This window comes from Capra hircus, unplaced genomic scaffold (genome assembly GCF_001704415.2).
Source record: "Capra hircus breed San Clemente unplaced genomic scaffold, ASM170441v1, whole genome shotgun sequence".
NCBI lineage: Eukaryota > Metazoa > Chordata > Mammalia > Artiodactyla > Bovidae > Capra > Capra hircus.
This window is the reverse complement of record NW_017189962.1, coordinates 325,281-353,097: the sequence shown is the minus strand read 5'-3', so window position 1 is coordinate 353,097 and position 27,817 is coordinate 325,281. Positions and strand designations below refer to the sequence as shown.

Here is a 27,817-nt window from a genome sequence, read left to right as displayed (position 1 = left end):
AAGCACTGTCAGAACAGGAGGGCAGGGCTGGGGGGCGCTGGTGACTGCAGGCTCCCAGCGCTGCTGCTAAGGGGTGTCTTGCTAACTGAGCACGCTCTGTCCCCTGACCATGGGCAAAGAGCGTGTCCTCTGTGATCCAGCTCGCACACCGGAATGGCCACTCACCAGCAGTGTGCAACCCAGCAGTTTTCACACCTTCACAGGGCTGTGCAGCCAGCACTTGGGTCCAGTTCTAGAACATTCCATCGTGGCAGCAGGGAACCCTGTTCCCATCAACAGCCTCCCTGGCCATCCCACGCCCAGCCTCCAGCCTGCCTCCTCATCTGTGACCGAGGATGAGGCAGGTCACTCAGCAGAGGGAGGCCCCACCGGGACCCGCCCCGTGGTGGTGCCCGGAGGCACAGCAGTCACACCCCACGGGCATCAGGCCCAGGGAGAGCCTTCTGGGCTGGGGAGGCCTTGGCGGAAATGGTCCCCGGGAGGGGCGCCTGGAGCACGCTGAGGCCAGGCCGGGGCAGGTGCTGTGTGCCAGGCAGGGGAGCTGCCCCGCAGCCTGGAGGGCAGGAGGGGGCACACGGGGTGTGCAGGGGAGGGAGTCCCGGGGGCCGGGGAGAGGGCCCCAGCAGGCTGGGGCTGAATTGTTCACATTCTTCATGGCTAGGCTGCGGGATAGAGACGTTTTTGTGGCAAGAGCAAAATTGCTGGCTTTGGCGTTTGATACTTTTTATCAGCTCCAGGCGAGATGGAAATATCTGGCAGGGCAGACAGCACGGGCAGGAGACGCAGGCGTGGACAGCTTGGGGAAATGCTGAGCCCGCTGACCCCACCTGGGGTCGTGTCCGAGGTCAAAGGTCAGCCCACGACCTGGGGCGCAGGTTTGCTGCAGGGCTGCAACTGCCCTGCTGCTTGCTCCAGCGGCTGCGCCTTCGCCCCCTGCAGCCCCAGACCAAGGTCTTCCCTGTCCAGCCACGTGTGCGCCCAGGAACGCCTGCGTGGACCGCAGGCCCCTGGCTGCGCTGAACACTCCGGTTCTTAAACTCCGGGTGGATGAGGCTCTTGCTGTGGGGCCCCGGATGGGTCAGCGGGGCCGGTGGACATCCTGACCTCGGGCAGCGCGAGGGGTGAGCCCTGGTCAGACCCCAGCGGAGGCCCGCGCTGAGCTCTGCCGTTACCCGCTGAGGAAGCCAGAGGCCTGGGAGTCAGCTGTGGGATTTCTGGCTCCAGGACGCCCCTGGCTCGGGGCTCATATCCGAGTGCAGAAACTGAGGGGGCGGGACAGGGCACCAAAGGCGGAGAGGAAAGAGAACTTCCTGGTCTCGAGCACCGCCCAGCCCGTGGACATGGGGTTTCTGCTCAGGTGTGGCGCCCCTCCCTCTGGAAGCGCTGGGCCGACCCCTCACAAGAGCAGCTCTGGGGCTCGGCCCTGAAGTCCTGTCTCCTCTCCTCTCCTGCTCTTGCCTGGCAGGGTGGGCACCAGGTCAGATGCCCCCAAAGGGCAGGATGCCGGTGCCCCGCAGGGGAGCAGCTGCGCTGGCGCCAGCGCCAGGGCTCCAGGGAGGCAGGCCCTCCCCCCAGCGGCTCCAGCCTCGTGGCCGCAGAAGCTGCTGGGATCGGGCAGCATCCCCACCGTGACCGACACTTCCAGGAGCAATGACGATGGACACGTAAAGGTGCTTTCACACCGCAGCACGGGGCCCAAGACGGCTGTAGGCAGGCCAGGAAGCCCTCGTGCTGACCCACAGCCCTGTGCCCAGAATTCACGTTCAAGCAACACGGCTGCAGGCGTTTACGCATCACTTGTTTCTGCACTTTGCACCCAAAACACCAAGTACGTGAAATTAAGGATCCCCCGGACAGGAAGGACTCCTCCTGGAGTCTCTCTGGCTCCAAGGAGCGCTTGTCCATCCAGGACTGTGAGGTGTGGTCTGTCTCATTCTTTGATGCATTCAGGGCGGCGAGCGGGGAGGGCAACTGGATGGGCATGCCCTGATCCCAAGCAGGCCCCTGGGCACCACACACGCAGAGCCCTAAGTGCCTGCAAGGTCCACCAGGTGTCCCCAGTAAGCGGGGACAGATGCCACGAGGGAAGGTGGGATGACAGGACCTCGCCTGACATGAAGCGAAGTGAGCAGACACACCTGACGGGGCTGGGGAGGGGGCTCCTGGCCGCTTCCCCTGGACGGCAGGAAGCCAGGCATGCCTGCAGTGGGGAGGGAGGAGCTGGGCCCTGGTCCTCAGCCCACTGGGGTCACTCGATGACTCCTGACTTGAGACCAACACCCTGACATACTCCTCAACATAAATGAACGTCTCAGTGACTATGAAACTCTTTATGAAAAGCCCCTAAATTTGTGTAACTTTTGCAAAGTCAGGAGTTTGCCTCCTTGCCTTTGTGATGAGGATGGCTCACGTTAGGGAGAGGACGGCAGTTCGTCCCCAGCTGTGGTCCGGACGCCCTCTTCCTTCCCTGCCCAGCGCCCAGACCGCAGGGGCACCTGCTGGGCTGGAGCAGAGCTGGGGACCCGAAGGGGCTGTTGAGTGTTGTGCGTAGTAAGACGACCTTCCTCACCCTAAACAAGGCCCGTTTGGTCCCTGTGAGCCTCAGAAACAGAGCAGTCTCCGTGTTCTCTGCAGTCTAGGCAGGGAAACACAGCCCTGTGAAGTCTCCTCTCAAACGCCATTGTGTCACGTGATGTTCAAACCAGGTTTCTTTGGTGGAAAATGACCTGCCCAAGTCTCAGGGCTGGGCCAGACTCATCCTGCAAGAGCCCGCCTTGGGCACGGGGGCACCCGCCCTGGGGCTTGGGGCGTACACTCAGCCTCTCCAGGCCCCAAACGCCTGCCATCGTGACATGACGCCCCCAGAAGGGACAACTTTGCAGAGAGGCTAAGTCCTCAGCCAGCCAGCCAGCCAAGTGAAGGACATTTCAAAGCCTCCACACTGCTTCTCAGCGGCCACAGGGTCCATCGCAGCCGATGGAATTACTCTGCCTAAACTTCGCTGGGTTTGTTTTTTAACAATATGCCCGAAGCGAGTCAAAGAATTAACAGGATTGGTCACGATGACTTTGAGCTAAAATTCCAAATTGATGAGGAGTGGCCTTGCTGGGTTTGCAACCTTTGGAGTTGAAATTCCAGGACAGTCTGGGGTGGGGCCGCGTCCTGCCCGCAGAGGCCACAAGGCCAGCGCCGGGCTGGGCCCACCCGCAACACGGGGCTCGCGAGCCCACATCTGACACAACACCGGCGTGTTCGCTTGACCGCGGTTCGCACACACTGCCCTTTTTGTTGCTGCTACAGACTGAAGGTTTGCGGCCACCCTGAGCTGGGGGAGCCTGCTGGCACCCTTTCCCAGCAGCGTTTGCTGACTTCGTGTCTCCGTGTCCCATTTCAGTAATTCCTGTGATGTCTCAAACTCTTTATTATCATAGTTGTGTAGTGACTGCTGATCAGTGGGCTTTGATGTTACTATTGTGGTTGTTTAGGTATTTTTCAGCAAGAAAATGTTTTCAATGAAGCGATGTACCTCTTTCCGATAGACAACACTGCTGACGGCGGACGGGGCGGGGGGGGGGGGGGGGGACGGGGCCAGGGAGTCCGTGCCCACCCGCCCTGCCCGCTCACCCCGGGGCCAGACACTGCACGGGTCCCTCCTGCTGTAGGGACGCATCCACAGGCTCGGAAGAGGGAGACGCGTGTGAAGGACCGTCCTGAACGTGGGGCTGGACCGGGTATGCTGGACGGAACTGCGTCCCCGCCGGTAGGGGGCGCCGGAGACCGCGTCTTGCTGACCCGGCCACCTCCCCTCCCCCCCGCCCCGCCCCCGCTCCTCCCCGCCCCCTTTCCTCGGGCTGTAAGTGGGGACTCAGGTCTGCAGCAGCTCGAGGCCTGCGCTCACCTGCTTCCCCAGGCGTGTCTGGCCGCGGGCACAGCTGCTCCCAGGCGGCCCCTGCAGGGGTTTCTCAGCAGAGAGCCGGCATCTCAGGGGCGCCTCCGCTGCAGCTGGGGGCCCATGTGGGGTCTCCCCGCCGAGAGGCAGACCCGGCCCTGCTGGACACCCCGGGGGCTGACAGTCGGACAGACGCAGCCCCAGGAGCTCGCCGCCCCCCAACCCCAGGACACCACTGGAGCAGAGCCCACGCGGACCCCCGGCCTACGCAGGCCGTGGACGGAGCTTATACTCGAGCCGGGAGGACTCCCCTTGGGCAGACGCGCACCAGGAGGGCCGCGCTGAGGGTGGCCGCCCTGCCCTCCCTGAGAACAGCACGTCTGCTGGGAAGCGGCCCTCACCGCGCACAGCCACACTCCCTTCGGTACGGTGCATGACGACGGGTGAGGAGCACGGAAAAGAAACAGAACTGCTCTGTAAGCGGCGAGGCCGGCTGCTCCAGCGGGAATTTTAGCTCAGCTGGGGGTGTGGTCTCACGGGGGGGGCGGGCGAAGTGGCCTCACCACTGGGGTCCTCCGCACGGTCCTGGCCTCTCCTGCACAGATGAGCCGGGGGGGTCTGCAGGAGGGTCTGCAGGAGGGTCTGCAGGAGGGCCTGCAGGAGGGTCTCCAGGAGGCGGCCACCGTGGGGAGGGGGCTGCTTTGAACAGACCAAACTACTGCTTCCCATCTACGCCCTCTGCATCACGGTGTGTAGGGAGGGGGCTTCTCCCCAGGGAGGAGGTGGGTGGGGACGCTGATGGGGTGCCAGCAGCTGGAGCTGGACTGAGGCTGCGAGTCCTCGGGCAGAGGGAGGTCGGAGCCGGGTGAGGCCACGAAGCCACCGGGCAGCTGCAATCAAACAGAAAAGCGTCCTCAGCCCGCGGGAGCCCCTCAGAGCCCACCTGGGCTCAGCCCCCAGGCCCAGGCCCGTAGGCGGTGACTGCTTCCTGATGAGGCTGAGTTCCCAGGGGCCACAGAAGGCCCTGATTCAGCCCCGGGGGGCCCCCACTGCGCCTGCGGGACACTGGTCTCAACACCCAGAAGGGTGGCCGTCGACCACCTGCCACTGGACGCACGGACACGTGAACCCTGCCCCAGGGAAAGGTTGCCCAGCTCTTCTGGGGCCCCGGGCTCACTCAAGCTCCATATGTTAAGGGAAACCAGGAACATCAACGTTCTCCATAGTGTGTGATGGCTAATTTTATGCACCAACTTGGCTAGACTGCGGGCAGTGCCCAGGCGCCACACTGCCATCTAGATGTCATCGTCAGGGTGTTCTGTAGCTGTGATGGGCATGTGGACCAGCAGATCACACTGTCTGTTGCAGCTGGGCCTCATCCGATCAGTCGAAGAGGAATGCCTGAGGTCCCCGAGCAGAGGGAATCCCGCCTCCAGATGCCTTCAGACGCAAACTGCAAAACCCATTCTTCCCGGGGCTCCAGCCTGCGGCCTGCCCTACAGATTTCGGACTCTCTTCCTCTAGCTCTCGTTTCTCTCCCTGTGAGTCTGTCCGTGTGCTGCTTCCATCTATAAATACATCTTTCTGTGTGTCTCCTCTGTGCAGACACGCCACTGGCTCTGCGTCTCAGGACCACCCACACTAACACACCTAGATGCCAAGCGATCCTACAAAGAGAACGTTGGGGCACGGCACAGCTTTTAAACAAATAAAACTTCCAGTTTTTTTCCACCAGCCAACAAACCTCTTAAATTTCTCTCTTTTTTCTTAACTTCTAAGGGTTAGAAATGCCTGATTAAAACCAACATTAAGTAAATGAAGCAAGCAACCCCTTCTGTGACGGGACAAAGTGAGCGCAGGCAGGCTCTGGCCTGCAGTGGGGCTGCGTGGGTCCTTGCACTCCACCCATCAGGAGCCCAGGGCCAGGGGGCACCCGCCTGCCTGCCCCTCCTCCTGGAGACCCTCTAAGGGGGCTCTAGGATCCAAGGGCCCTGGGCCCCTGCCCACCTCTGTTGCTTTCTCTCTCTCAAATTCACACTTCTTTCTGACCTCGGATGACAGAGGAAATCTCTAGAGAACATCCTCTCAGGTCTGTGGGGACCCCAGCTCCCACTGCGCATGTGCGTGCTCTGTTCTTCATTGGAAATGAGCCGCTGAGAGAAGCAGGGAGTAAACCACACCAACCGCAGAGGAAACCAGTGGGAACCACAGAGGAAACCGCCAGGAACCGCAGAGGAAACCGCCAGGAAACAAGAAACTACCAGGAACCAGGGAGGAAGCCGGCCACAGCGCAGAGGCAAACCAGGCTCTGCTCACACAGGTGACGCCATCAGGAGGGCAGACAAAGAGTCCTTTAGTAAAGGGTGCGAGACCCTTACTTACTGGATGTAAGGCCCTTAGTGACAGCGTGCAAGGCCCTTCATTACAGGATGTGAGTTGATTGTCAGTGGGTCCTTATTCCTGCATTTCCTGATCAGGCAGCCCAGGGAGTCAGGAAGGTGAGTTCCCTTTTGTGAGTTTTCTTTTGACTAACTGCTCAAAACAGTTCCCAACAGCGGCTCGCTCCCTCTGTGACGCAGGAGTGTTTTCCACTGCCAGTGACTGCACGGACACTTGCAGAGTGCCTTTCCTCCTGCGCTGGGAGCAGAGCTGGGAGCAGCCATCTGTCCTCCTCCTCCTGACGAGGCACACACGGCATCTCCTTGGAGTCTGATTACTGCTGTGCATGGAACTGTGCCCTTACACGTGCTGCTGGTAAAAGCTATCAGGCCCTTGTCATCATCGATACAGACCAGAGGATGTGCCAAGACCACCCCCTCAAAACAGAGGCCCTCTGCCCCTCAAGGCCACAGGACAACAGTCGCGGGCACTTGGGCCGTCACGCTGGGGGTGCGCTGGTGGCTGGTGGGTGGTCCGGCGATGCTGCTCTATGAGCAAGGCTTCACCCCACACGCCTCCTCCCACAGCACCCCAAGGCCTCCAGAGGTGTGTGAGAGTGAAGCCTGCGTGGTAGCCGCTGTTGAGGGTGAGGAAAGGCTGGAGGCTGGAAACCCGCAGGCGCCACCTGGGGACTCTGGCACGTCACGGGGGGGCAGCTGGCCCACCTGGTCAGTCTGGCCAGGAAACTGCAGCCAACTTCCAGGGGACCCAGATGGGGATTAGGAAAGCTGAGGCCCTGAAGGGTCAGCTGGCTGGGTCTCCAGGGCCACAAGGAGCAAAGGACACCCAAAACGCATCCCCGGGGCCGTCGAACGTCCTGCGAGGGGCCTGGGGACGCCCCCCATGTCATCCCGCCCCCTTGCTGGTCCACACCAGCTGCACCTCCCCCACCTGATCAGGAGGCGGAGCCACAGACCCCTGCACTCCTTCAGCCCAAGCCCCCCACCCCCGGGTCCCACCTGGGCAGCACGTCCCAGGCGGCTGCCCGTGAGGTGAGACCCGCCCCAGCCGGGGCACTCGGCCTACCTGGAGAGGCAGCGGGTAGGACGAGCAGGTTGGGACGGCTGGGGGCCCGGGGCGGACGCCTGAGCAGGCTAGGATCTGCTGGGCAGGGTCATAGAGGACCCGAGGCGCTGTGGACGGGCCGTAGGCCAGCTGGGCCAGCGGGACCTGCCGCAGAGGATGGAGACGTGTCGGCCGAGCCTGGCTCTGGAGAGCACCGTCCAGCGGTCATGCAGGAGACAGCCATCATCCTGTGGAGTCCCCAGGTGACAGTCCATGGCCTCCCGTGGGCCTCCCTCTGATGGAATCAAAGCTCACCTGGGACCTGCCTCCAGGGCCCTGGCAGCGGAGACCTTCAGGTGGCAAGTGAAGTGTCTCCATTTAACGTGATTCTTCAATCATAAGGTGCACCACACTTACAAGAGCACCCACTCATAGGTGTAAATTCTAAGGAGCCACTTTGCCTGCTTCTCCCAACACCCCGGAGCTCTAGGTCTGTGAGAGGAAGCCGTCCAGCACACAGCTCACACACAGGCGCCTCCTGTGTGACCGGCGGCCTTTCTGCGGGCGGGGCGGGGGGGGGCCATATTCCCCAGGGAAGCTGCAGAGGTTCTGTCACAAACTCAGTGAGCACAGGACCCCTTCTGGGAAGCCCATCGGGCTGACCACCGTCCCTAGGGACAGACCAGCTGCCTCCACCAGGCTCGCAGGGCCTGGAACCAGACACTGAGCACCTATCGAGGCTAACCTCCCTGTCCTGGGAGATTTTGCCAGGGGAACACTCTGACCTGCAGGAGAAGCCCCCTTAGAAGGCTCCACAGACCCTGGCCATCCCAGGGGCAAGAGGACCGGCTAGTTGCCAAGCCTTGTGACCAAGCAGAAGCCGGGCCTGGGGTCTGCAGGGCCCAGCGTGGGAGCCAGGGAGAAGGGAGGTTACGGGGGCACCGGGGTCTCCCATGGTCTCCCAGGACTCGCCTGGGGTCAGGAAACCTTCCAGAAACATGTCACAGCTCTTGAGAGGCTCCAGGCTAAGCTGAGAGATGCGGGCAATGGCCAGTCTCTGGGTCAGTGGTAACAAGCCGCCCACCGGCTGTTTGAGCTGGGGAGGCGCTGCGGTCTGTGCCACGGGGGGCCATGTGGAGGTGCGTCCACACTGCCTTTTCTCTAAAGCTGGGTGATGGGAGCGTGGCTGCTGCTGCAGGCGGTCGTGGGCACTCCCGGGTACTGGGGGCCTCACGTGCGGCACCTCCGGGGATGGGGGCGGTTGTGGGAGGTGCCCTGTGGGCTCCGCTTGAAAACATGGCCTGGAAAAGCCAGTCCTCAGGGGAGGATGCCAGCCATGGGGAGAGCCGCCCAGACACTCAGGCAGGCTCTTGGGGACGCACACGGAGTCACCTGTGCCTGGGGAAGTGTAGGCCCAAGCCCCGGACCCATGGGGCGGAGGCGCTGGAATTCCGCGGGCCTCAGGCCAGGGACACATGGCAAGGCCATCGGGGACCAGGCTCCGCGTCCCGCTCTGTCCCTGAGCGGGCTCAGGCCGCTCACGCCTCAAGGACACTCCCACCTCAGGGAGGACAGGCTGAAGGGCCGAGGCTGCAGCCAGCCCGGCAGGGGCAGGTGCACTCACCGCATCCTTGAAGGCCCCCAGGATGGCAGCAGTGACGACCCCCAGCAGCAGCCCCAGGACGTTGAGCACAGCCGAGGCCCAGAGCAGCCAGTAGAGATGGAGCGCGTCCCGGCAGGCGCCAACGCCCACAAACTCGTGATAAACGGTGGGGCTCCGGGCACTGCATGGCGAGGGGCACACATCACCTGGAGCCGCAGAGGCGCTGCCCAGCCGGGCAGGCGGGGCGGGGCGGGGGCCCGGGGCCCTCGGCAGGGAGACGCAGCAGGCAGCGGACCCCGAGGCCGTTTTCACCCGGGAATGCCCCAGGCCTCTGAGCAGAGCAGGACATACTGCCCCACTGGTCCCGCATGGGCCCAAAACTCCAGGGTCCTAGGCTTCGGGGGGCGATCTCCACAGAGCTGAGATTTGCCTCTAGGGGCTGGACCAATCCCTGGAACAACCCCTCCAGCCTCGGGCGGGGGGTAGGGCACGCGGCTTTGAAACACCCCAGAGTCCTGCGCCTGCCGCCAGCCCCTCCCCAGAGAACCGCACCAACACGCCTGCCCAGGCCTCGGGCCCGTGCCCCCTGCCCTGCCCTGCAGCCTCTCACCCCTGGCAGTCATAGAGGTCGCAGCAGTAGCAAGTGTTACTCTTCACCTTCAGCAGACACCCACCGCTCGGGGAGTGACAGGTCACCTGCAAGCAGAGAGGCAGCGAGGTGCCCACACCTGCCCAGCCCCGCCCTCACCCTCACCCAGCACTGTGCCCCCAGCCAGGCAGCTGCACCTCCCGAGTGCATGCTTCCTGACCCGCCTGGTCTTCTGCCAGGTCAGGTGCAGAGGCTGGTGGGCGACGCAGCCTCCCTGCAGGGGGAGGTAACGGACCAAGTTGACCAGCGCCTGCTGCTGGACGAGGTCAGGGAGAGGCCTCAGCCCCGTGCCTCCAGGGAGGGACCTCTCCTGGTGGGAGACCCTTCCGGACCTCCCAGCAGCTCGGTGTGACCAAGCCAGTCCCCACATCGTAGAGGCCTCCCCTCCTTCCTCGGCGCTTTGCGACCAATGTCACGAGCCAGCCACCCCCATGTGGGCAGTAAGTGGGACAGAGACCACCCAGCTGTGGAGGGAGGCTGGGGACCCTAGGGAGGACGTGAGGGGAAGAACGTGCATGAGTGAGGACAGGGACTCGGGCAATGGCCGCCACTGACCAGAACGAGGCCCCAAAGCTCCCTCCAGGAGTGCAGGCCAGGCCCTCAGAGAAGGGGTGTCCCACGTGGGCGGGCAGCAGCGGGAAGTGTCCCCAGAAGCCACGAGGCCTCAGCCACGCCCCTGCTCCCACCTTCTCCCCACCACCCACCCTGCGCCCCTCCTTCCTGACCTCTGCACACAGCGTCAGAGGCTGTGTTTAACCAAACTGACCAGTCTCCATAGACTAGACAGTGAGATGAGAGATGGCAGGACAGTGGGGGCCACATGGCCACCACACCCCCGTCGCTCCCAGAACAGACGTGAAAGCTCTGTGTCCTCAGCCTGGGACGGCCGGCTAGCTGGGGCCCACGTGAGCACGAATTAGTCAATAAAAGGCTCATCTCAAAAGCCACACAGACTGGACAAGTGGATGTGGGGCTACTGTGAGTCCAGGGTGAAGGTGACAGCGGACGCCCCGCTCCTCGCTGGATACGTGGTAAGACTCAGCAGAGACACTGGGGCCAGGACAGGGCCGTGGCCCCAGGACACAGGCCGTGGGTCAGAGAGAGAATGAGCTCCGGCCCTCACCTCCACCTGGTGGACGTCGTGTAGGTAGCCAGCTCCGCTGGAGTGGAACTGGCACCTGCCCGCCATGAGGGGCCTGGGCTCCTGCAGGGAAGCAGAAAGGGTGGCCTCAGCGCAGATCAGCAGCCACCCGCGGTGAGTTCAGACCTGTCACCACAGGCTCTGAGCCCAAAGGGGCGAGGCCGTGGCCAGCGAGAGCCCCTGGGGGACGGGCAGGAACATCGCAGCTCACCCCAGAGCTGTGGAGAAGGCGGGGAACTCGGGTCTAACGGTGACTGGCTACGGTGGGGCAACAAGGGGAAAGGAAGGGTGCAGCCCAGCAACTGGACAACGCCAGGGCGTGCAGACAGCGAGGGTCGCCGAGCTGGGTCCCCAGGAGGAAACTGGGCTTCTGATGACCTCTTAAACGCACACAGCACCTGAGACCTGAACCAGGACTGGGGGGAGGACTCACAATGTGCCGAGCGGCGAACACGCCGTCCACGACGGCGCAGCAGAAGGCCGCCACCACGCCAAAGCTGATGAACACGATGGCCGCCACCAGCTGGAAGCAGAGATGGGAGCGGCTCGGGCGTGGCAGAACCTTCCAGCGCCCACCCCGCTCAGGTCCTGAGTCCCTCCAGAGCCCCGTGGCACCTCCCCGGGGTCCTCGCCTGGAACCCCATGGCACCTCCCCTGGGTCCTCACCCGGAACCCCACGGCACCTCCCCTGGGTCCTCACCCGGAACCCCACGGCACCTCCCCTGGGTCCTTGCCTGGAACCCCACGGCACCTCCCCTGGGTCCTTGCCCGGAGCCCCACAGGGCTCTCGCCCAGAACCCTGCGGCAGCTCTGCGGGGTCCTCACCTCCCACCATGGCTGCTGGAGACCCACCACGCTGGCTGGGGTGCCCCACCTCAGCAAGGCCTACCCGGCCACTTGCTTGTTTCACGGGGCACAGGGGTGCAGGTACACAGGAGCTGTCGCCCCACCGCACAGCCTCGTGGATGAGTCAGGGCCCCCCAGAGCCCGGCCGTTCCTGACTATAGCAAACTCTGCTCCCAAGACCCTAATCGCGCTCCACAGAAAAGCCTGGGCTCAGACGCAAGCGTTTCTGCAGGACGGGGGCCACAGGTGCCAAGGGACACAGCGGCATCTCTGCATGCCAGAACCCAGGGAACGAGTGGGCCCTCCCCCTCACAGCCTGACGCGCGCCCCTGATGTCCCCAAGGACGCTGCCCACTTCCGCCACGTGCCTCCTCCGACCTGACAGCGGACAAGCCTCACTGTCGCTCCCCACGTTTCTGTCATTCGCGAGGCTGAGAACCTGTCTTCATGTCTCAGATCGGCCACCTCTTTAACATTTTTTTCGAGATTTCTTGTGAAACGATTTCAGGTTTATGAAAACAAATAGCAGCAGTGGAGAGCTCCTGTGTGCCCTCCTGTTAGAGTTGCTGGTGTCAGCCCTGCACCAGGACCCCTCCCAGAGCCAAGCAATCCGCAACACGAGGGCAAGTTCTCCATCCTGGGAAGTGTGCAAAGTGACCGGAACTTTCACCCAGACTTCTGTAAAACAAGCTGCCAAGTAGAGTACAACACTCATTCACAGGGCAGCTCATCTTCAGCTTCGAGAACGTGGCCAGAGGCGGCCCGCTCAGCCCTGGGGCTGTCCCAGGGGGCAGGGGGCCCACGGGGCTGTCCCAGGGGGCAGGGGCCCACGGGGCTGTCCCAGGGGGCAGGGGGCCGGGTGCCTTCCTCATGGCCCTTCCTCGCTGTGCAGGTACTGGGTCTGCCCAACACCTGGCCAGCAAGCCTGCTCCAGCGGACAGGCACACAGCCTCCTGGGGGGCGCTGCCACCCCTTGCCTCCCCCCAGGGCCCTGCGGCGTCCCCAAGCAGCGGAGCTGTCCCTGGAGGTGGCTCTGCTGGGCCAGCGGGTCTGCGTGCAGCCATCCCTGGGCCCTCTTGGGAGTGGGTGTCTGCTCAGCCTGTGTGCCCGAGCTGAGTGCCAGCCCCAGGCCAGGGGCCCTGCCGGTCTCGCCAAGAGTGGATGGGTGAGCAGAGCCATCATCAGGCCCGCTGCCCCGGTGAGGCCTTCGGGTACCACCTGACGACCTCAGAGACCCACGCTCCTCATCCTGACTGACAGCTAGCTCCGACCTGCAGTCTCGGCCGAAAGACCTTCACACCACACCTCCACCCAACTGCCTCCAGGCTTCACAGGAAGCACACGAGTTCCAAAGTACCCTGGCACGCAGGGCTGCCTGCCTGCCCCAGATGTGTAAACATGGTCTGACTCAGTTTGCACAAGTCCCCACGACCTGAACGTCCTCATCAACCTTCAGGAAACGTTAGAAGTCAGTGCTAGCAGGATCACAAGTCTGATAAACGGCTCGGGGACAACTGCACGCGTGGAATTGCCCGAGAACCCAGGGTCCAGGCGCCGGTGCTGGGAAAGACACTGGAAGTCCTCTCCTCCAAGCCCTTGGCTAGAAATAGGAAACCTGTCAGGACAAGCGTTAGGAGAGCGTCCTCTTAGCCGAGACCTGCGTGTCCTGGGCTCCATCCCAGCGCCTCGTCCTTCCCAGGCCTCGTGGCCCCCCCCAGCTGCTAGTGGTTTAACATTAGCAAAAGGACCGCTCACCCCCCAGCAGGTGCCTCTCCTGTGTGAGGGCGGCCAGCCCCCCCAGATGTTGCAGAGAGGATGTGTCTGTTGCCCTGGCAACCACAGGACGCTCTGGGTTATGTTGTGAACGCACCTCCCTGTCCGGGGGCGGGGGGGGGGGGTCTCTTCTCCTAGGAGAGGGACAGCTGTTACTCAGTAGCTAGAAGGTTATCTTCGAATCTCTGCCGGGCCCACCGTCTACATTTCAACAAGGGCAGGTGATTTTAAAATGCAAATACCAAGCAGATAAGGTTGTGATATGAAGAGGGCTGCCCAGAGCTGGGTGGAGACGGGGTGCTTCGCCCCAACAACAGGGTCCAGGTGAGAGGGGACGCAGCCCAGCCAGGACCCGGGAGAGCGAGGGCTGTGAATGCACGCACTGGAAAGGAGAATGACCACAGGCCTCAGGCAGAAGCTGGAGCGTGGGCCCGTCCCATGCTGTACACAAAATCCGCTCTCAGGGGTAGAGAGTCTGCCTGCAAGGCAGGAGACGTAAGTGAGGCAGGTTTGACCCCTGGATGGGGAAGACCCCCTGGAGGAGGGTATGGCAACCCACTCCAGTATTCTTACCTGGAGAATGCCACAGACAGAGGAGCCTTGTGGACTACAGTCCATGGGGTCACACAGAGTCAGACATGCCTGAAGCGACTACACAGACATGCTCAGACCAGACTTAAACGTAAGTGATAAAACTCCTAGACCTTGGGTAATCTTAACGACCTTGGAATTGGCACGAGATTCTTAGAAATGCCACCAAAACATAAGCAACAAAAGAAAAAGAAGGTTAAATGGACTTCATTAATACTGAAACAGGACTGGAAAAGGTCATTTTTCATTCCAATCCCAAAGAAAGGCAATGCCAAAGAATGCTCAAACTACTGCACAATTGCACTCATCTCACACGCTAGTAAAGTCATGCTCAAAATTCTCCAAGCCAGGCTTCAGCAATACATGAACCGTGAAATTCTAGATGTTCAAGCTGGATTTAGAAAAGGCAGAGGAACCAGAGATCAAATTGCCAACATCCACGGGATCATCGAAAAAGCAAGAGAGTTCCAGAAAAACATCTATTTCTGCTTTATTGACTATGCCAAAGCCTTTGACTGTGTGGATCACAATAAACTGTGGAAAATTCTGAAAGAGATGGGAATACCAGACCACCTGGCCTGCGTCTTGAGAAACCTATATGCAAGTCAGGAAACAACAGTTAGAACTGGACATGGAACAACAGACTGGTTCCAAATAGGAAAAGGAGTACGTCAAGGCTGTATATTGTCACCCTGCTTATTTAACTTCTATGCAGAGTACATCATGAGAAACGCTGGACTGGAAGAAACACAAGCTGGAATCAAGATTGCCAGGAGAAATATCAATAACCTCAGATATGCAGATGACACCACCCTTATGGCAGAAAGTGAAGAGGAGCTAAAAAGCCTCTTGATGAAAGTGAAAGAGGAGAGTGAAAAAGTTGGCTTAAAGCTCAACATTCAGAAAACGAAGATCATGGCATCCGGTCCCATCACTTCATGGGAAATAGATGGGGAAACAGTGGAAACAGTGTCAGACTTTATTTTGGGGGGCTCCAAATTACTGCAGATGGTGACTGCAGCCATGAAATTAAAAGACGCTTACTCCTTGGAAGGAAAGTTATGACCAACCTAGACAGCATATTCAAAAGCAGAGACATTACTTTGCCAGCAATGGTCCGTGTAGTCAAGGCTATGGTTTTTCCTGTGGTCATGGATGGATGTGAGAGTTGGACTGTGAAGAAAGCTGAGTGCCAAAGAATTGATGCTTTTGAACTATGGTGTTGGAGAAGACTCTTGAGAGTCCCTTGGACTGCAAGGAGATCCAACCAGTCCATTCTAAAGGAGATCAGTCCTGGATGTTCATTGGAAGGACTGATGCTAAAGCTGAAACTCCAATACTTTGGCCACCTCATGCAAAGAATTGACTCATTGGAAAAGACCTTGATGTTGGGAGGGATTGGGGGCAGGAGGAGAAGGGGATGACAGAGGATGAGATGGCTGGATGGCATCACCGACTTGATGGACTTGAGTTTGAGTGAACTCTGGGAGTTGGTGATGGACAGGGGGGCCTGGCATGCTGCGATTCATGTGGTTGCAAAGAGTCGGACACAACTGAGCGACTGAACTGGAACTGGAATACTGAAAACTTTTATGCCTCAAAGGACACCGTCAAGAAGGTGAGAAGACACCCCACAGGATGGGTGGAGCCCCCGAAGGTCATCTACCAGATAAGGGACTTGTGTCTGGAAAGGACTTGAATAAACATTTCCCAAAAAATGATGTACAAAAACCAATCAGAGCATGAAAAGCAGCTCAACATCACTCATCAAGGAAAGGCAAGTCCACAACGGGCCCCCGGCACACCCGCCAGAGCGGCCGGCATAGAGACCACAGCACACGCCCTGCTCCGCCCTGACCCTCTGAGGAGCTGCCAGGCTGCTTCCCAGAGAGGTGTCACCTTCCCCGCATCCTCACACACTGCAGACGCCCAGGGCAGCCCCTGCGGCACTGGTGACGCTGCAGGAAGACGGAAGCGCGTGCAGAGGCGGAAAGACCAGCACTGTCTGATGTGCGACGAGGCAGAAACGGCACAGCCCTCCTGAACCTCACAGAGCCCTGCCACACTGAACCGGCAAGATTAACTAGCACTCTCACAGCCGCTTCCCAAAGGGGCACATCAGCAACACAGATTCCAAATGGGAAGTCAATAGAAATCAGGTGTCTAGCACCGATCAAGGCTGGTGTGCACAGCCCACAGACAGACAGCTGTGGACGTGTCCTCTGCAAAGCCCTCTGAACCACAGTCCTCCTGGCTCTGCACTGACCCTCTCTCCCCAGTCTGGGAGAGCCTACGCGCTGTCATACCCCAGAGGCAGGAGAACACTCAAGCGCTCCTGACTCAAGGACAAGCGCTCATACGTGTGTGGTTTTGCCTCAATTTTAAACATAGTGACTTAAACTAATGACCAACCCTACGCTTTTCTTCCTGTGCCCAACCTTAGCTGCTAAGACACCACATGACGCTGTGGAACATAATTCGCAATCCCGGGGGTGGGGCTCCCTTAGACGAGGATGTGAACAGCAGCCACTCAGGCCTGAGTCTCTGTTTACAGTGCAAAGCTAGGGGCTGATTCTGGGGTGCTGGGTTGGAGCGAGGCTTTCCTAGGGACACTTACAGCCAGAGCTGTGAGGGGGACATGCCCGCCCACATCCCACCCAGCCCAGCCCCCACACATCCCACCCACACCCCACCCAGCCCAGCCCCCACACTCCCCACCCCTGTAGCCCCACACACTCCCTCCAACACTCCCCAACACCCTCCACTGCCCCCAATCCCCCCACACTCCCCACCCTCACACCCCCACACCCTCCACACGCCCCCCTTACACTCCCCCCAACACTCCCCCCACCCACTGCCCACATGCCGCCCCACACTCCCCATCCCCACACCCCCCCAACACTCCCCCAAACACTCCCCCAAACCTCCCCCCAACACTCCCCCCCACCCACTGCCCACACACCTCCCACACTCCCCACCCCCACACCCCCAACACTCCCCCAAACACTCCCCCAAACCTCCCCCCAACACTCCCCCCTACCCACTGCCCACACGCCCCCCACATTCCCCACCCCCACACCCCCAACATGCCCCCCCGCGCCTCACTGCCCATATTTGAAACAACACACATTCTCACCATTTGTTTTCTGTTCTCCACCAGGTTGATGCCAATAATTCCTAAGAAAGATCCAAAGCCCAGCTGACGGCAAAGGAAAACAAGGGAGAGAGCGCTCAGGTTACAGGCCTGACAGCCTAAAGTGGACAGGGAGCAGTGGCCGCCCACCTCAGGACACCGTCAGCGAGCAGGCTGGCCACCCCAGCCCCGGCTGCAACCACGAGTGGCGGGGACGGGGGTGGGCCTCTCCGTCAGAGCCGGGGATCACAGGGAAGCTGCTGGGCTCTTATCTCTCTTCTCAACCATGTTCTCATCTTATGTTCAATACCTGAACTCCTTCCGTGACAAACTTCATTTTCTTGGGCTCCAAAATCACTGCAGACAGTGATGGCAGGCATGAAATTAAAACACACTTCCTCTTTGGAAGAAAAGCTATCAGCCACCTAGACAGCGAATTAAAAAGCAGAGACATCACTTTGCCGACAAAGGTCCATCTATGGTTTTTCCTGTGGTCATGTATGGATGTGAGAGCTGGACCATAAAGAAAGCTGAGCACCGAAGAATTGATGCTCTGAACTGTGGTGTTGGAGAAGACTCTTGAGAGTCCCTTGGACTGCAAGGAGATCCAACCAGTCCATCCTAAAGGAGATCAGTCCTGGGTGTTCACTGGAAGGACTGATGCTGAAGCTGAAACTTTGGCCACCTCATGCGAAGAGTTGACTCATTGGAAAAGACCCTGATGCTGGGAGCGATTGGGGGCAGGAGGAGAAGGGGACGACAGAGAAAGAGATGGTTGGAGGGCATCACTGACTCAGTGGACATCAGTTTGAGCAAACTCTGAGAGACAGTGAAAGACAGGGATGCCTGACGTGCTGCAGTCCACGGGGTCGTAAAGAGGCGGACACGCCTGAGCTGAACGTATCACTGAGCTGAACACTGAATGATGTGAACAACACATCAGCTGAACTGATTCTGGGAAAAGAGCGTCACGGGCCCCCATCCCAACATGGAGAACATCTTCACGGGGACCCGCCCTCTGCGCCAGGGGGTCAGAGAGAGGCCGGTCCCAGGGTTTCTCCTGGGCCATTGGAGGAGGACGGCTGACCCGCTGGGGAGGATCAGGAAGCCGGAACCAAGGCTGCTCCAGACAGACAGGCTGACACCCGTCACTCAGCTGAGCAGGCGGACAGGTAACTCCGGGGACCGTCCACTTGGCCCCCGGCCTTGGCTCTTCGCCCGGGACAGGACGCGGGTGCAGCGGGGAAACCCCTGGGCTGTGCACGTCTTGGCGCCCAGGGGTGCAGACAGCCTCATCCCACCATGCCCACCCCAGAGGGAATGTCTCAGTTTCTGAGGAGTGGAGTTCCAGCAACGCCAGGGGTGCTGCTCAGCGCAGGGGGAGACAAGCCCCTCACAGACACACAGGCCGGCCTGAGCCCCGGCTCTGGAGCCCGCCGGACGGTGCCCGTGGCTCTGCCCACCCGCTGGCTTCCGAGTGACCGTGAGGAGCCGGCAGGGGTGGCCAGCAGGGCTGGGGCGTCTCTAAGGCCATGGCACCAAATTTAATGCATGAACGTCAGACCTGCCTGTGTCCGTGAATGTCTTCTCTGTGAGGACATCCATGAGACAGACGTGAACGCACAGATGCAGTTTTCGGCAGTAATTTAAAAGTTCTCAAGGAGTAAGGAAAGACAAGCATTTTCTTCCAAATATTGCAGTCCCGCTCCACCATCCGAGAGAGCAAAATCCCCTCCAAGATAAATGAATTGAAATATGTCTGTTGTTGCCTTAAGTTCCATGTTTTCGGATTTGAAAAAAAAAGTCCTCTTTCCAAAACGTTGAGGTGTTTGCACCCTCTCGCCCAATTTCTGCTTGAGACACACCCTTCACTACAGGGTTGGAGCTGTGTGTCCCCAGAAGTGACTTTCATCCTCATTTGCCTTGAGCAAAGCTCATCTGTCGTGTCCACGTTTGCTTTCAAAACATCCAGCTGAAGCTAGTTCTGCCCCGGTCGTTGCCCAGGAGGCAGGTTCTCTGCACAGCGAGGCTCTGAACACACCCGGGACGTTCTGAAGGTGACCTCAAGGTGAGATCCCGAGCCACCGAAGCTTGGAAAAGGCCGATCTGACGCTCTGCAGGTCACCTGGAGGGCACATCCTCACAGCCGCCAGCCCCAGCCACACCCCGCCCCGTCCAGGACACATGCCAGGAAGCCAGATTCTCGAGGGGTTTCACCGAGAACACCATCCTCCGCACAGGCACAGACACTGCTCGTGGGGGGTCACTCATAAAGGGCACACAGGGAACGCAGATTTATACCGCAGAAAGCACAGAAACGAAGACGGCAAAGATGAAACGAGGGCGCTGCAAAACATTCTCATCCTGGCTAAAATGTCATCGGCCTCATTACGCGTCTGGATAACACTCTGAGTGAGGAATTAAAGAAGCTCCATTTTTACGATCTCTGTTCATCACTGTGAGACTCCACCCCGGGTGTCGTGTCTGATAAAGGGCAAGGTCACGACGCTCCCTGAGCGCCAGCGCCGGGAGCAAACTTTACTGCCAACAGCGGACACGACCTCACAGTTCAGAGCCTTGAAGATCTCGGATTTGGGGGCTGCTGTTGCCAGGTCTGGCTAGGCTGTGACTTTGCCGCGGGGGGTCACTACCCAGAGGTAGAGATGCGGACTGCATCAGCTCATTTTCCTGCTGCTCCCATGCGGCCGTGCTAGCGTACCTCCATCCAGGCTTCGTGGCCTCTTTTAAAGTCCAAGTCCCATGTCCGAGAGGGCTGGCTCCCTCTGGGGACCCTGGGGAGGGCCTGTCACACTCCTTGCCTCCGGCTTCTTTCCCTCCCCACTTCTCAGGACCCTACACCCCACGGGGCCATCTGACGATGCAGGCAACCCCCTAAACTTCCACCGCTGCGGGGCTGGGGTGGCGCATGTCAGCACCACACGGAACTCCATCTGGGCCCCCAGACCCGCCCCCCAGGGACCCGACACTCACGATGATGCCGGGATAGTAGCCGCCCACGGTCACGTTCTCAGTCCTCGTGGTCGCGGCCAGGCCGACGGTCAGGATGGAGGCGGACACCACCAGCAGAGCCCCCACAAACCACAGGGCCGTCTTCTTTCTTCTCACAAAGCCTGCCGGGGGAGGACACAGGAGCCGGGGGGTAAGGTGCTGGGCTCGGGGAGGGTCCCGGCACCGCGCAGGCGTCCCAGCAGCCACGGCTCCTGCCAGCAGCCCTCTGCTCACGGGCAGGGCCTGGGGCGCGCTCCCCGGGGACCGCGGGTGTCTGCCTCCACCCTCCCCGCCCCAGTTCTGAGAGCGGGACGGCTCGCCGGCCCCTCCTGTGCCCAGCCTGAGGTCTCGCCCGCTTCCTCGCTGTCACCTGGTGACGGCACAGACCCCACTGGTCCTCCTGCACAGCCACCCTCCCCTGGGCCTCCGTCAGACCACCTGCAGTGAGAAGGGGAGCCCGGCCACCCTCCCCCGGGCCCCCGCTGCACCCAGAGTGTCTCAAGACACGGCCACCATCCACACGTTCTGTGTCCACTTCCCTGATGCTGTCCCCCAGACAATGGGCCCCCGAGGGCGGGGGGCTCTGCCTTGCTCCGACACCCCCCCTCTTGCCTAGGACGGCGCCTGCACACAGCGAGTTCTCAGTAAACATCAGGCTGGCCGAGCCCTCCCCAGGTCTCAAGTCCCCCAGCCCTCCACCCCGGCCCCAGCCCACGGCAACAGCCAGGCAGCCACTCGAGCAGGGGCCTGGTGCTCCCCAGGCCTGGACCCCAGTCCAGCTCCAAGGCTGGTGGGAAGACCTGTGCACCCCGCCTGGACCAGGCCATGCAGGCTGGGCACAGCGAGGGTGCCCGCCCCTCTGGGCCGCCCATGAATCCACGCTGCTCTGTGAGGGCACCCTGGTCCCGGGCTCCACCCCGAGCCAGTCTCTCTCGCTGGCCCACCTCTAGGTCTCAGCTCAGCGCCAAACTCGCAAGACATCGAATGGGAGGCGCAGAAAGTATAAAAGTGTGCGGAGCTCGCCACCGCCCACCTGCACACCCGCCTCCCTCTCCCCTTGTCAGCGGGGCCCATTGCTGGGCGTGGAAACGGGCCAGCTGAGAGGTGGCATTTCCCAGCCCCTGCTGCTGGGTGATTACATCCTCAGCAAACAGCCTCCCTCTCAACAAGCGTGTCAGCTGGAACCTACGGGAAATCTCTTAAAGGAACCATTGCCTCGGCCTTTCCCCCTCCATCCTTCCCACAGCGTGGAGTGTGAGCACAGAGACGGAGCCCCTGCAGCCACTTTGCTCTGTGAGGAAACCTCGGCAAGGGACGTTGCACCCAGAGAGAGGCAGGGCAGACAGACAGGCCTGGCTCAGCCACCTCTGAACTCTGCTTAGGCGACAGAATCACACCTCCAGGCTGCAAGGCCCTGCTGTGGATGCCCTGGCATCTGCAGTCACAGAGCTCTAGAGAGCAAGCAAGGAGCCCTGCCATCACTGGCACCTCCCTCCCCCAAGCCTGGACTTCCGGGTGTCGTGTGGAACCACCTTCCCCACACGCGTCTCGGGGAAGGCAAGAAGTCTTGTTTCCAATAACCATAATTGTAATACTAGTCATTATTACCGTAATCAAATCTCAGTTGCTCCTGTCCCTACGTGGTCATCAACAACCACACAACAGAGGAAAAGACAGCCAGGCACAGGGCCAGTGAGAGACCCACACGGAACCCAGTCTGTTGCAGAGTTAGCTGTCTTGATCCCTGTGACTCCAGAACAAAATGGGATGAAAGAAAAGCATGGTGCTTCTTCCCACACCAACCTTTTCAAAATTGATGTGGGTTTGTACGTGTGTTCACTGGGGAGGCAGCTGTGCACTCGACCACAACCACCATCTCAGATCTGGACCACCCCACGGACAGAAGGGCCTAGCGGGCTACAGTCCCTGGGGTCACACAGAGGTGGACATGAGCGGCATACATATATACCACCTCAGATGACCCCGGTCCCCGCCAGCAGCACTCACCCGCCTCTGCTGCTCTGGACTGTGCACCTGAAGATTTACATGCTGTCTGCAGTCCCATCAGCAAAGCCGAACAGCAGGCCAAGGCCATGCCACCCAAAATCAGATTGTCACGTACTCAGATATAAATTACCCAAAACCTGAGTCAACGTGCTGACTCAGAATCGCTTGGTCAGCCTGGGAACACTGCTCTACCCACTGGCCTGGCTGGGGCGAAGCTCTCTGGAAGGTCACCTCATCCCAGAGGCCCTCCACCCTTCACTGCTATTTTCTGATAGTCTTTATTGCAAATATGTAAGACCTGTTGAGGGGGAACCAGTGAGAGGAGAGCCCACAGGCTGCACAGCCCAGGTGTGAGCGGACAATTCACACCTTTGGGACCCAGCGGGCCCGGGGGTCCCCGCGGAGGGCTTTTCCCTCACTCGCTGCTATTCCTGAATTTTCCTGGTAGAGTCACAAGCATGCGGAAGCAATCACTTAGTTTTCCTTGCACATTTAAAGCCAGAAACCAAGGATTCAGGTACAAGCTGGGTTCCCCCGGAAACCGAAAGGTCAGCGGTTGCGACTGATCCGGGGTGTCTTGTGAGGGGAAGAGACCATGGAAAGGCAAGACCACTCCAACAACGCGTGAGCGAGGGAAAGAAAGCCGCAGCCCCGCAGGCGCCATCCTGTCCTGGGCGATCGACTTTGGCATGGCAGGTACGCTGAAAGAAAGGACGCAAAAGCTGGAGACACATCTACGGTTTGGAAAGTTAACGAAGCTGTTACCTTGGACACTGACGCAGCTATCACACTAGCAACACGGGCCGCCCAGCAGCCGGAGGCGCCCTCTAGCCTCCGCCCTGCCCACCTGGCCCGGGGCTCCCCTCTCCTACACACCGGCCACTCTGCCCAGCCCCAAGCCCCACGGGGGAGCCCACGGCCACGCTGTGTCCTGGGCAATGCTCGTCCTCAACCCCTCTCCCCGAGGGCCCAGACCAATCTCAGTTGTAAAGCGTGTTTTGGGAGCAGGAAGATGCCAGAAATGAAATTTTATGGGACTAAGTGTTTGACGAAATTATCAAAAGCCCTCCTTCTCAGAGGGCTTTGCTATTTTTACTGTTTTAATGCATTATATGTTCATTATGCTCAAAATAACTACCTGACACCTCAGTGCCTGCTTCACACCGCCAGTCTGACTGTCGGACCTGGTCTCTTAGCTCGTGAGCCCGTCTGGCTGACCCCCTCGCCTCCCTGCGACGACACTCTGGTTCCAAAGGCTCTCAGCTCCGCTTTGATTGGCCCCTTTAGGAAGCTGCATGAGTGGGGACTGGAGGGCAGCCACCAGGTGAATGGTTTCTCTGGGGCCTCGTCAAGTCCGTTAGTGATGTCCTGACAGGCTTCGTCAAAGGCGTCTCCTTCGGGACCATGTGAAGCTTCCTGGAAACATCTTCAACCTAACTGCACCGTTTCACCACATTTTCCCAAGTCTGACTCTCCCTGTGAAACCACCACATGCTAAACAGCACAGGGCGGAGCAGCCCTTTTGCTGGGATTGTGTCGTAGCTTCTGAGGGAACGTGAGGTCTGGGAAGACAGCAGACGGGGAGGGGATGGTGCTGAGCGGCCTTGTTTCAGTGACACGGGCACAAGAGAGGCACCACGGCAGGGTCCCAGCCTGCACGCGGCGCCACACACGTGGGGCTTCACATGAACGTCAGACAACAGGAAACGAGCTCAAGGAAGGAAAGGGGGCCATGCTCCTGACCACCGTCATACACGCGCACTTTTAGGGCAGGCTTTGGAGAGGAGGGGGGTCTGTGCTGGAGGAAAACACCAGACTCCCTGACTTGTTCCTTCAACCTTGCTGTCCCGTCAGCAGGAGTCTCCCATGTGCACTGTTATAACTGAAGCACCGTAAGGCTGTGCCCTGACTGTCAGCTAAAATCTCAACTATTAGGCTTAGAGCTGTGCTGGCAATTTCCATGAACTGTTGCGGGGCTGCCAGACACGCTGAGTGATTGCACGTGCCCCCACCCCTCTGACCCTGCAGAAGGAAGACGCTGAGAGCAGGAGCCATGGGGCTCTTGCCTGACACGGGGTTCCCACACCTGTACCCCTCATGCTGAAAGGGTGAATGATCTGCAAGTGGAGTTAGCCGCAGCGCCCTGCTCGCCTGCCCTTCACCGCTACAGGGAGCGGTGAGAGCGTGCAAATGAGCATTCTAGACGTGATTTGATGCGCGTGATAGCTAGAGGGTCACGGTTGGTGCTAACAGTAAGACGGCTCAGCCCAGTGCTTCTCCCCTCCCAGCCTCCCCCCAGCCTCCCCTCCCAGCCTCCCCTCCCGGTGTCCTCCCAGCCTCCCCCCAGCCTCCCCTCCCAGTCTCCCCTCCCAGCCTCCCCCAGCCTCCCCTCCTGGCATCCTCCCAGCCTCTCCTCCCAGCCTCCCCCCAGCCTCCTCCCAGCCTCTCCTCCCAGCCACCTCTCCCAGCCACCCCTCCCAGCCTCTCCTCCTAGCCTCTCTTCCCAGTCTCCCCTCCCAACCTCCCCCCAGCCTCCCCCCAGCCTCCCCTCCAAGCCTCTCCTCCTAGTCTCTCTTCCCAGTCTCCCCTCCCAGCCTCCCCCCAGCCTCCCCTCCCAGCCTCCCCCCAGCCTCCCCTCCCAACCTCCTCCCAGCCTCCTCCCAGCCACCCCTCCCAGCCTCCTCCCAGCCCCCCCCAACCTCCTCCCAGCCTCCTCCCAGCCTCCTCCCAGCCTCTCCTCTCAGCCACCCCTCCCAGCCTCCTCCCAGCCTCCTTCCAGCCTCCTCCCAGCCACCCCTCCCAGCCTCCCCTCCCAGCCTCCCCCCCAAGCCTCTCCTCCTAGCCTCTTCTTCCAGCCTCCCCTCCCAGCCTCCTCCCAGCCTCCTCCCAGCCTCCCCTCCCAGCCTCTCCTTCCAGCCTCCCCTTGGAGCCTCCTTCCAGCCACCCCTCCCAGTCTCCCCTCCCAGCCTCCTTCCAGCCTCCCCTCCCAACCTCCTCCCAGCCTCCTCCCAGCCACCCCTCCCAGCCTCCTCCCAGCCTCTCCTCCCAGCCACCCCTCCCAGCCTCCTCCCAGCCTCCTCCCAGCCTCTCCTCCCAGCCTCCCCTCCCAGCCTCTCCTCCCAGCCTCTCCTCCCAGCCTCTCCTCCCAGCCACCCCTCCCAGCCTCCTCCCAGCCTCTCCTCCCAGCCTCCCCTCCCAGCCTCTCCTCCCAGCCTCCCCTCCCAGCCTCCTCCCAGCCTCTCCTCCCAGCCTCCCATCCCAGCCTCTCCTCCCAGCCTCTCCTCCCAGCCTCCCCTCCCAGCCTCCTCCCAGCCTCCCCTCCCAGCCTCCTCCCAGCCTCTCCTCCCAGCCTCCTCCCAGCCTCCCCTCCCAGCCTCTCCTTCCAGCCTCCCCTCGGAGCCTCCTTCCAGCCACCCCACCCAGTCTCCCCTCCCAGCCTCCCCTCCCAGCCTCAGTGGCTCAGCGACCAGGCGCAAGGACAGAGTGGAGCCAGTCACTGTCCCGCCCTCTGCACCTTCTTCCCTGAGTGGAGCTGGGAGGGTGCCTCACAACGGTGGGGGGCGCGCAGACACCTAGCCAACCCCTCCCGGCGGGCAGGGCCCAGGCCGCCCAGAAAGAAGGAGCTTGTTTAATCATCTACTCTTAACAGCGGCCGTGGGGACAAAGCAACTGTTCCAGGGAAATGGACCAGGACACAGCGACATGCCCTCAGCCAACAATTTCCCTTTTATTCCACTTTTACACAAAACACACCCCCAAGGGTGTGAACGCAGAAACGTACGGCAGAAAACACCCATAATCCCATCCCAGCCACGCTAATATTTAGTATTTTTAAGTAAAAAACGAACTCTTAGCATTTTTTAAAGTTCCTCCTCAGAAGAAAAATCTAAAATGCTATTTTTAAATCAAGTCATTCTAATATAATAATGGCAATAACCATAAATAGTTAATGACTATAATAACAACTATCTGTTATAATCAGTAACTGTTTGCATTTGGTTTTAGAGAGTGTTGGTCACAGAACTGTTTCTTTTAGAAAGACTCCTGATTCCTCGGTAATCATTTAAAAATCAAGTGACATCACTAATATGGTTTTTAAAAAGACTTTCCAGGGCTGGGAGTTTAAACCTGCATTTCCTACTGGATGGTCCGTGAAGCCCTTCAGGACCCAGGCATCTCTGCGCCCGTCCCAGAGCGTCTTCTCTTTGGAAGTCTCCCCGCCTCCCCGTCGAGAAAACAGCCCCCTCCTGGCGGCCTCCGGCAGAGAATACAGGCGCCGGCCTCCTGTGTCCCAGCCCGGCTTGGCTGCATCAAGCTGGGAGGGAAATCCTTGAAATTATGGAGTCGTCTGGAGAGGGCGCGGGGAGCCCAGCCGCCCCAGGGAAGCCCAAGGAGAAAGAAGCTACCCGGCCCCAGGAATGACCTTTTCCTAGAAAACGCTGGAGACTGAAGCTGGGTGGAAGAATGAACGCAGAGTCCGGCTTGTGCGGGTCGTGGTTGACTGTCTGCAGTAGCAGACGGTGGAGCAGAGACGGCAGAGGCCCGCGCAGTCGGGACCCTCAGGAAAGAGCTGGGAGGGGCCCGTGGGAGCTCGGGCACCGGAGAACCGGAGCCCGGCTCACCTGCGCGCTCACCTGTCGTGTCCAGCAGGGCCAGGGGCCCGGGCACCGGCGGCGGGAGCGGGTGCATCCCGGGCTGCTCTCCCGCTGCCGCGACAGCGACCGTGGGACGCGGGGCCGCGAGTACCAGCCGCGAGCGCCGGCCTTTAGGTCCGCTCCGAGCGGCCGCCGCGCCCCGCCCGCGCCGCGCCCCGCCCCTCACCTTCGCCCCGCCCCGCCCCTCCCCACCCCTGCCCTCGCCCCGCCCCTCTCCCACCCCTGCCCTCGCCCCGCCCCCTCCCACCCCTGCCCTCGCCCCGCCCCTCTCCCACCCCTGCCCTCGCCCCGCCCCTCTCCCGCCCCTGCCCTCGCCCCGCCCCTCACCTGCGCCCCGCCCCGCCCGCGCCCCGCCTCCACCCCACCCCCCCAACCCCCGGCCTGGTCATGGGCAGACCCTTAGAGGTGGGACGGTAGGTAACGCTGAGAATCTGCGGGAAGGGAGCTCCCTGGCGTGGCCACAGTGACACCGCTGTTTGGAAAGGAAGGTGGGTCCCTGTCCGCTCTGCTGCGCTGCGCTCAGTCGCTGAGTCACGCCCAACCCTTCTGAGACCCCATGGACTGCGCCTGCCAGGCTCCTCTGTCCATGGGAGTCTCCAGGCAACAAAACTGGAGGGGGCTGCCATTTCCTCCTCCAGGGGTCTTCCTGACCCGGGGATTGAACCTGCGACTCCTTCCTGAGTTCTTTGCTTGGGCAGGCAGATTCTTTAGAAGCCAGCAATTCCTGCTTATGGACGTGACCAAGACCTGTGGTTCTAAGCCCAGAGAATCATCTAAAGCTCTTTTTAAAAAGATTTACTGCTGCCCTGAGCTCAACCCAGACCCATCGACTCAGAATATCTGTCAATGAAGTCGCTGTGAGGAAGCCCAGTAGTTCTGAAGGGGCTCCATTGTGAGAGAAAGCCCTGGCACCTGGGGTCTGCACACAAGACGGCTCTGTGTGTAACAGCGACCAGGTCCAGGGTCCCTGCATGGTGGGGCTGCACACACCAGCAAGAAAAACTCGAACGCAGCTTACAGCGAACGTGTGAGTGCGTGGTGTTGAAGCGAGTGGGACACACCTGTGCACAGACTGTA

At 60.5% G+C, this 27,817-nt stretch overlaps 1 protein-coding gene across 3 annotated transcripts; it reads right to left on the bottom strand.

Annotated features, from left to right (window-relative positions):
* Window positions 1–4,366: 4,366 nt before the first annotated feature.
* On the bottom strand, window positions 4,367–26,887 carry TMEM255B (transmembrane protein 255B). 3 transcript variants are annotated; one of them, XR_001917689.1, is made up of 10 exons: window positions 26,720–26,887; window positions 20,061–20,200; window positions 17,073–17,135; window positions 11,160–11,249; window positions 10,709–10,789; window positions 9,547–9,632; window positions 8,958–9,117; window positions 7,355–7,498; window positions 6,272–6,650; window positions 4,739–4,779 (listed from the first exon to the last, which is right to left on the bottom strand). XR_001917689.1 is itself a non-coding variant. In XM_018044983.1 (9 exons), the coding sequence occupies exons 1-9, from the start codon at window positions 26,772–26,774 to the stop codon at window positions 4,633–4,635; spliced, it is 966 nt and encodes a 321-aa protein (XP_017900472.1). In that variant the 5' UTR covers window positions 26,775–26,887; the 3' UTR covers window positions 4,367–4,632. The 3 variants fall into 3 exon arrangements, 2 of the variants coding, with proteins under 2 accessions (XP_017900472.1, XP_017900473.1); XM_018044983.1 differs by lacking the exon at window positions 6,272–6,650 and having other exon boundaries at window positions 4,367–4,779; XM_018044984.1 differs by lacking the exons at window positions 6,272–6,650; window positions 20,061–20,200; window positions 26,720–26,887 and adding an exon at window positions 17,380–17,471 and having other exon boundaries at window positions 4,367–4,779.
* Between the last annotated feature and the right edge of the window lie 930 nt (window positions 26,888–27,817).

What these genes read in the sequence shown, in the direction of transcription:
- TMEM255B (XM_018044983.1), bottom strand. Translation starts at nt 26,774, where the DNA reads ATGCACCCGCTCCCGCCGCCGGTGCCCGGGCCCCTGGCCCTGCTGGAC. An exon ending in ACGACGTCCACCAGGTGGAG is followed by an intron (nt 9,633 to 10,708) that starts GTGAGGGCCGGA and finishes CTCTGCTTGCAG; the next exon opens with GTGACCTGTCACTCCCCGAG. An exon ending in CCTACCCGCTGCCTCTCCAG is followed by an intron (nt 4,780 to 7,354) that starts GTAGGCCGAGTG and finishes GTTTGATTGCAG; the next exon opens with CTGCCCGGTGGCTTCGTGGC.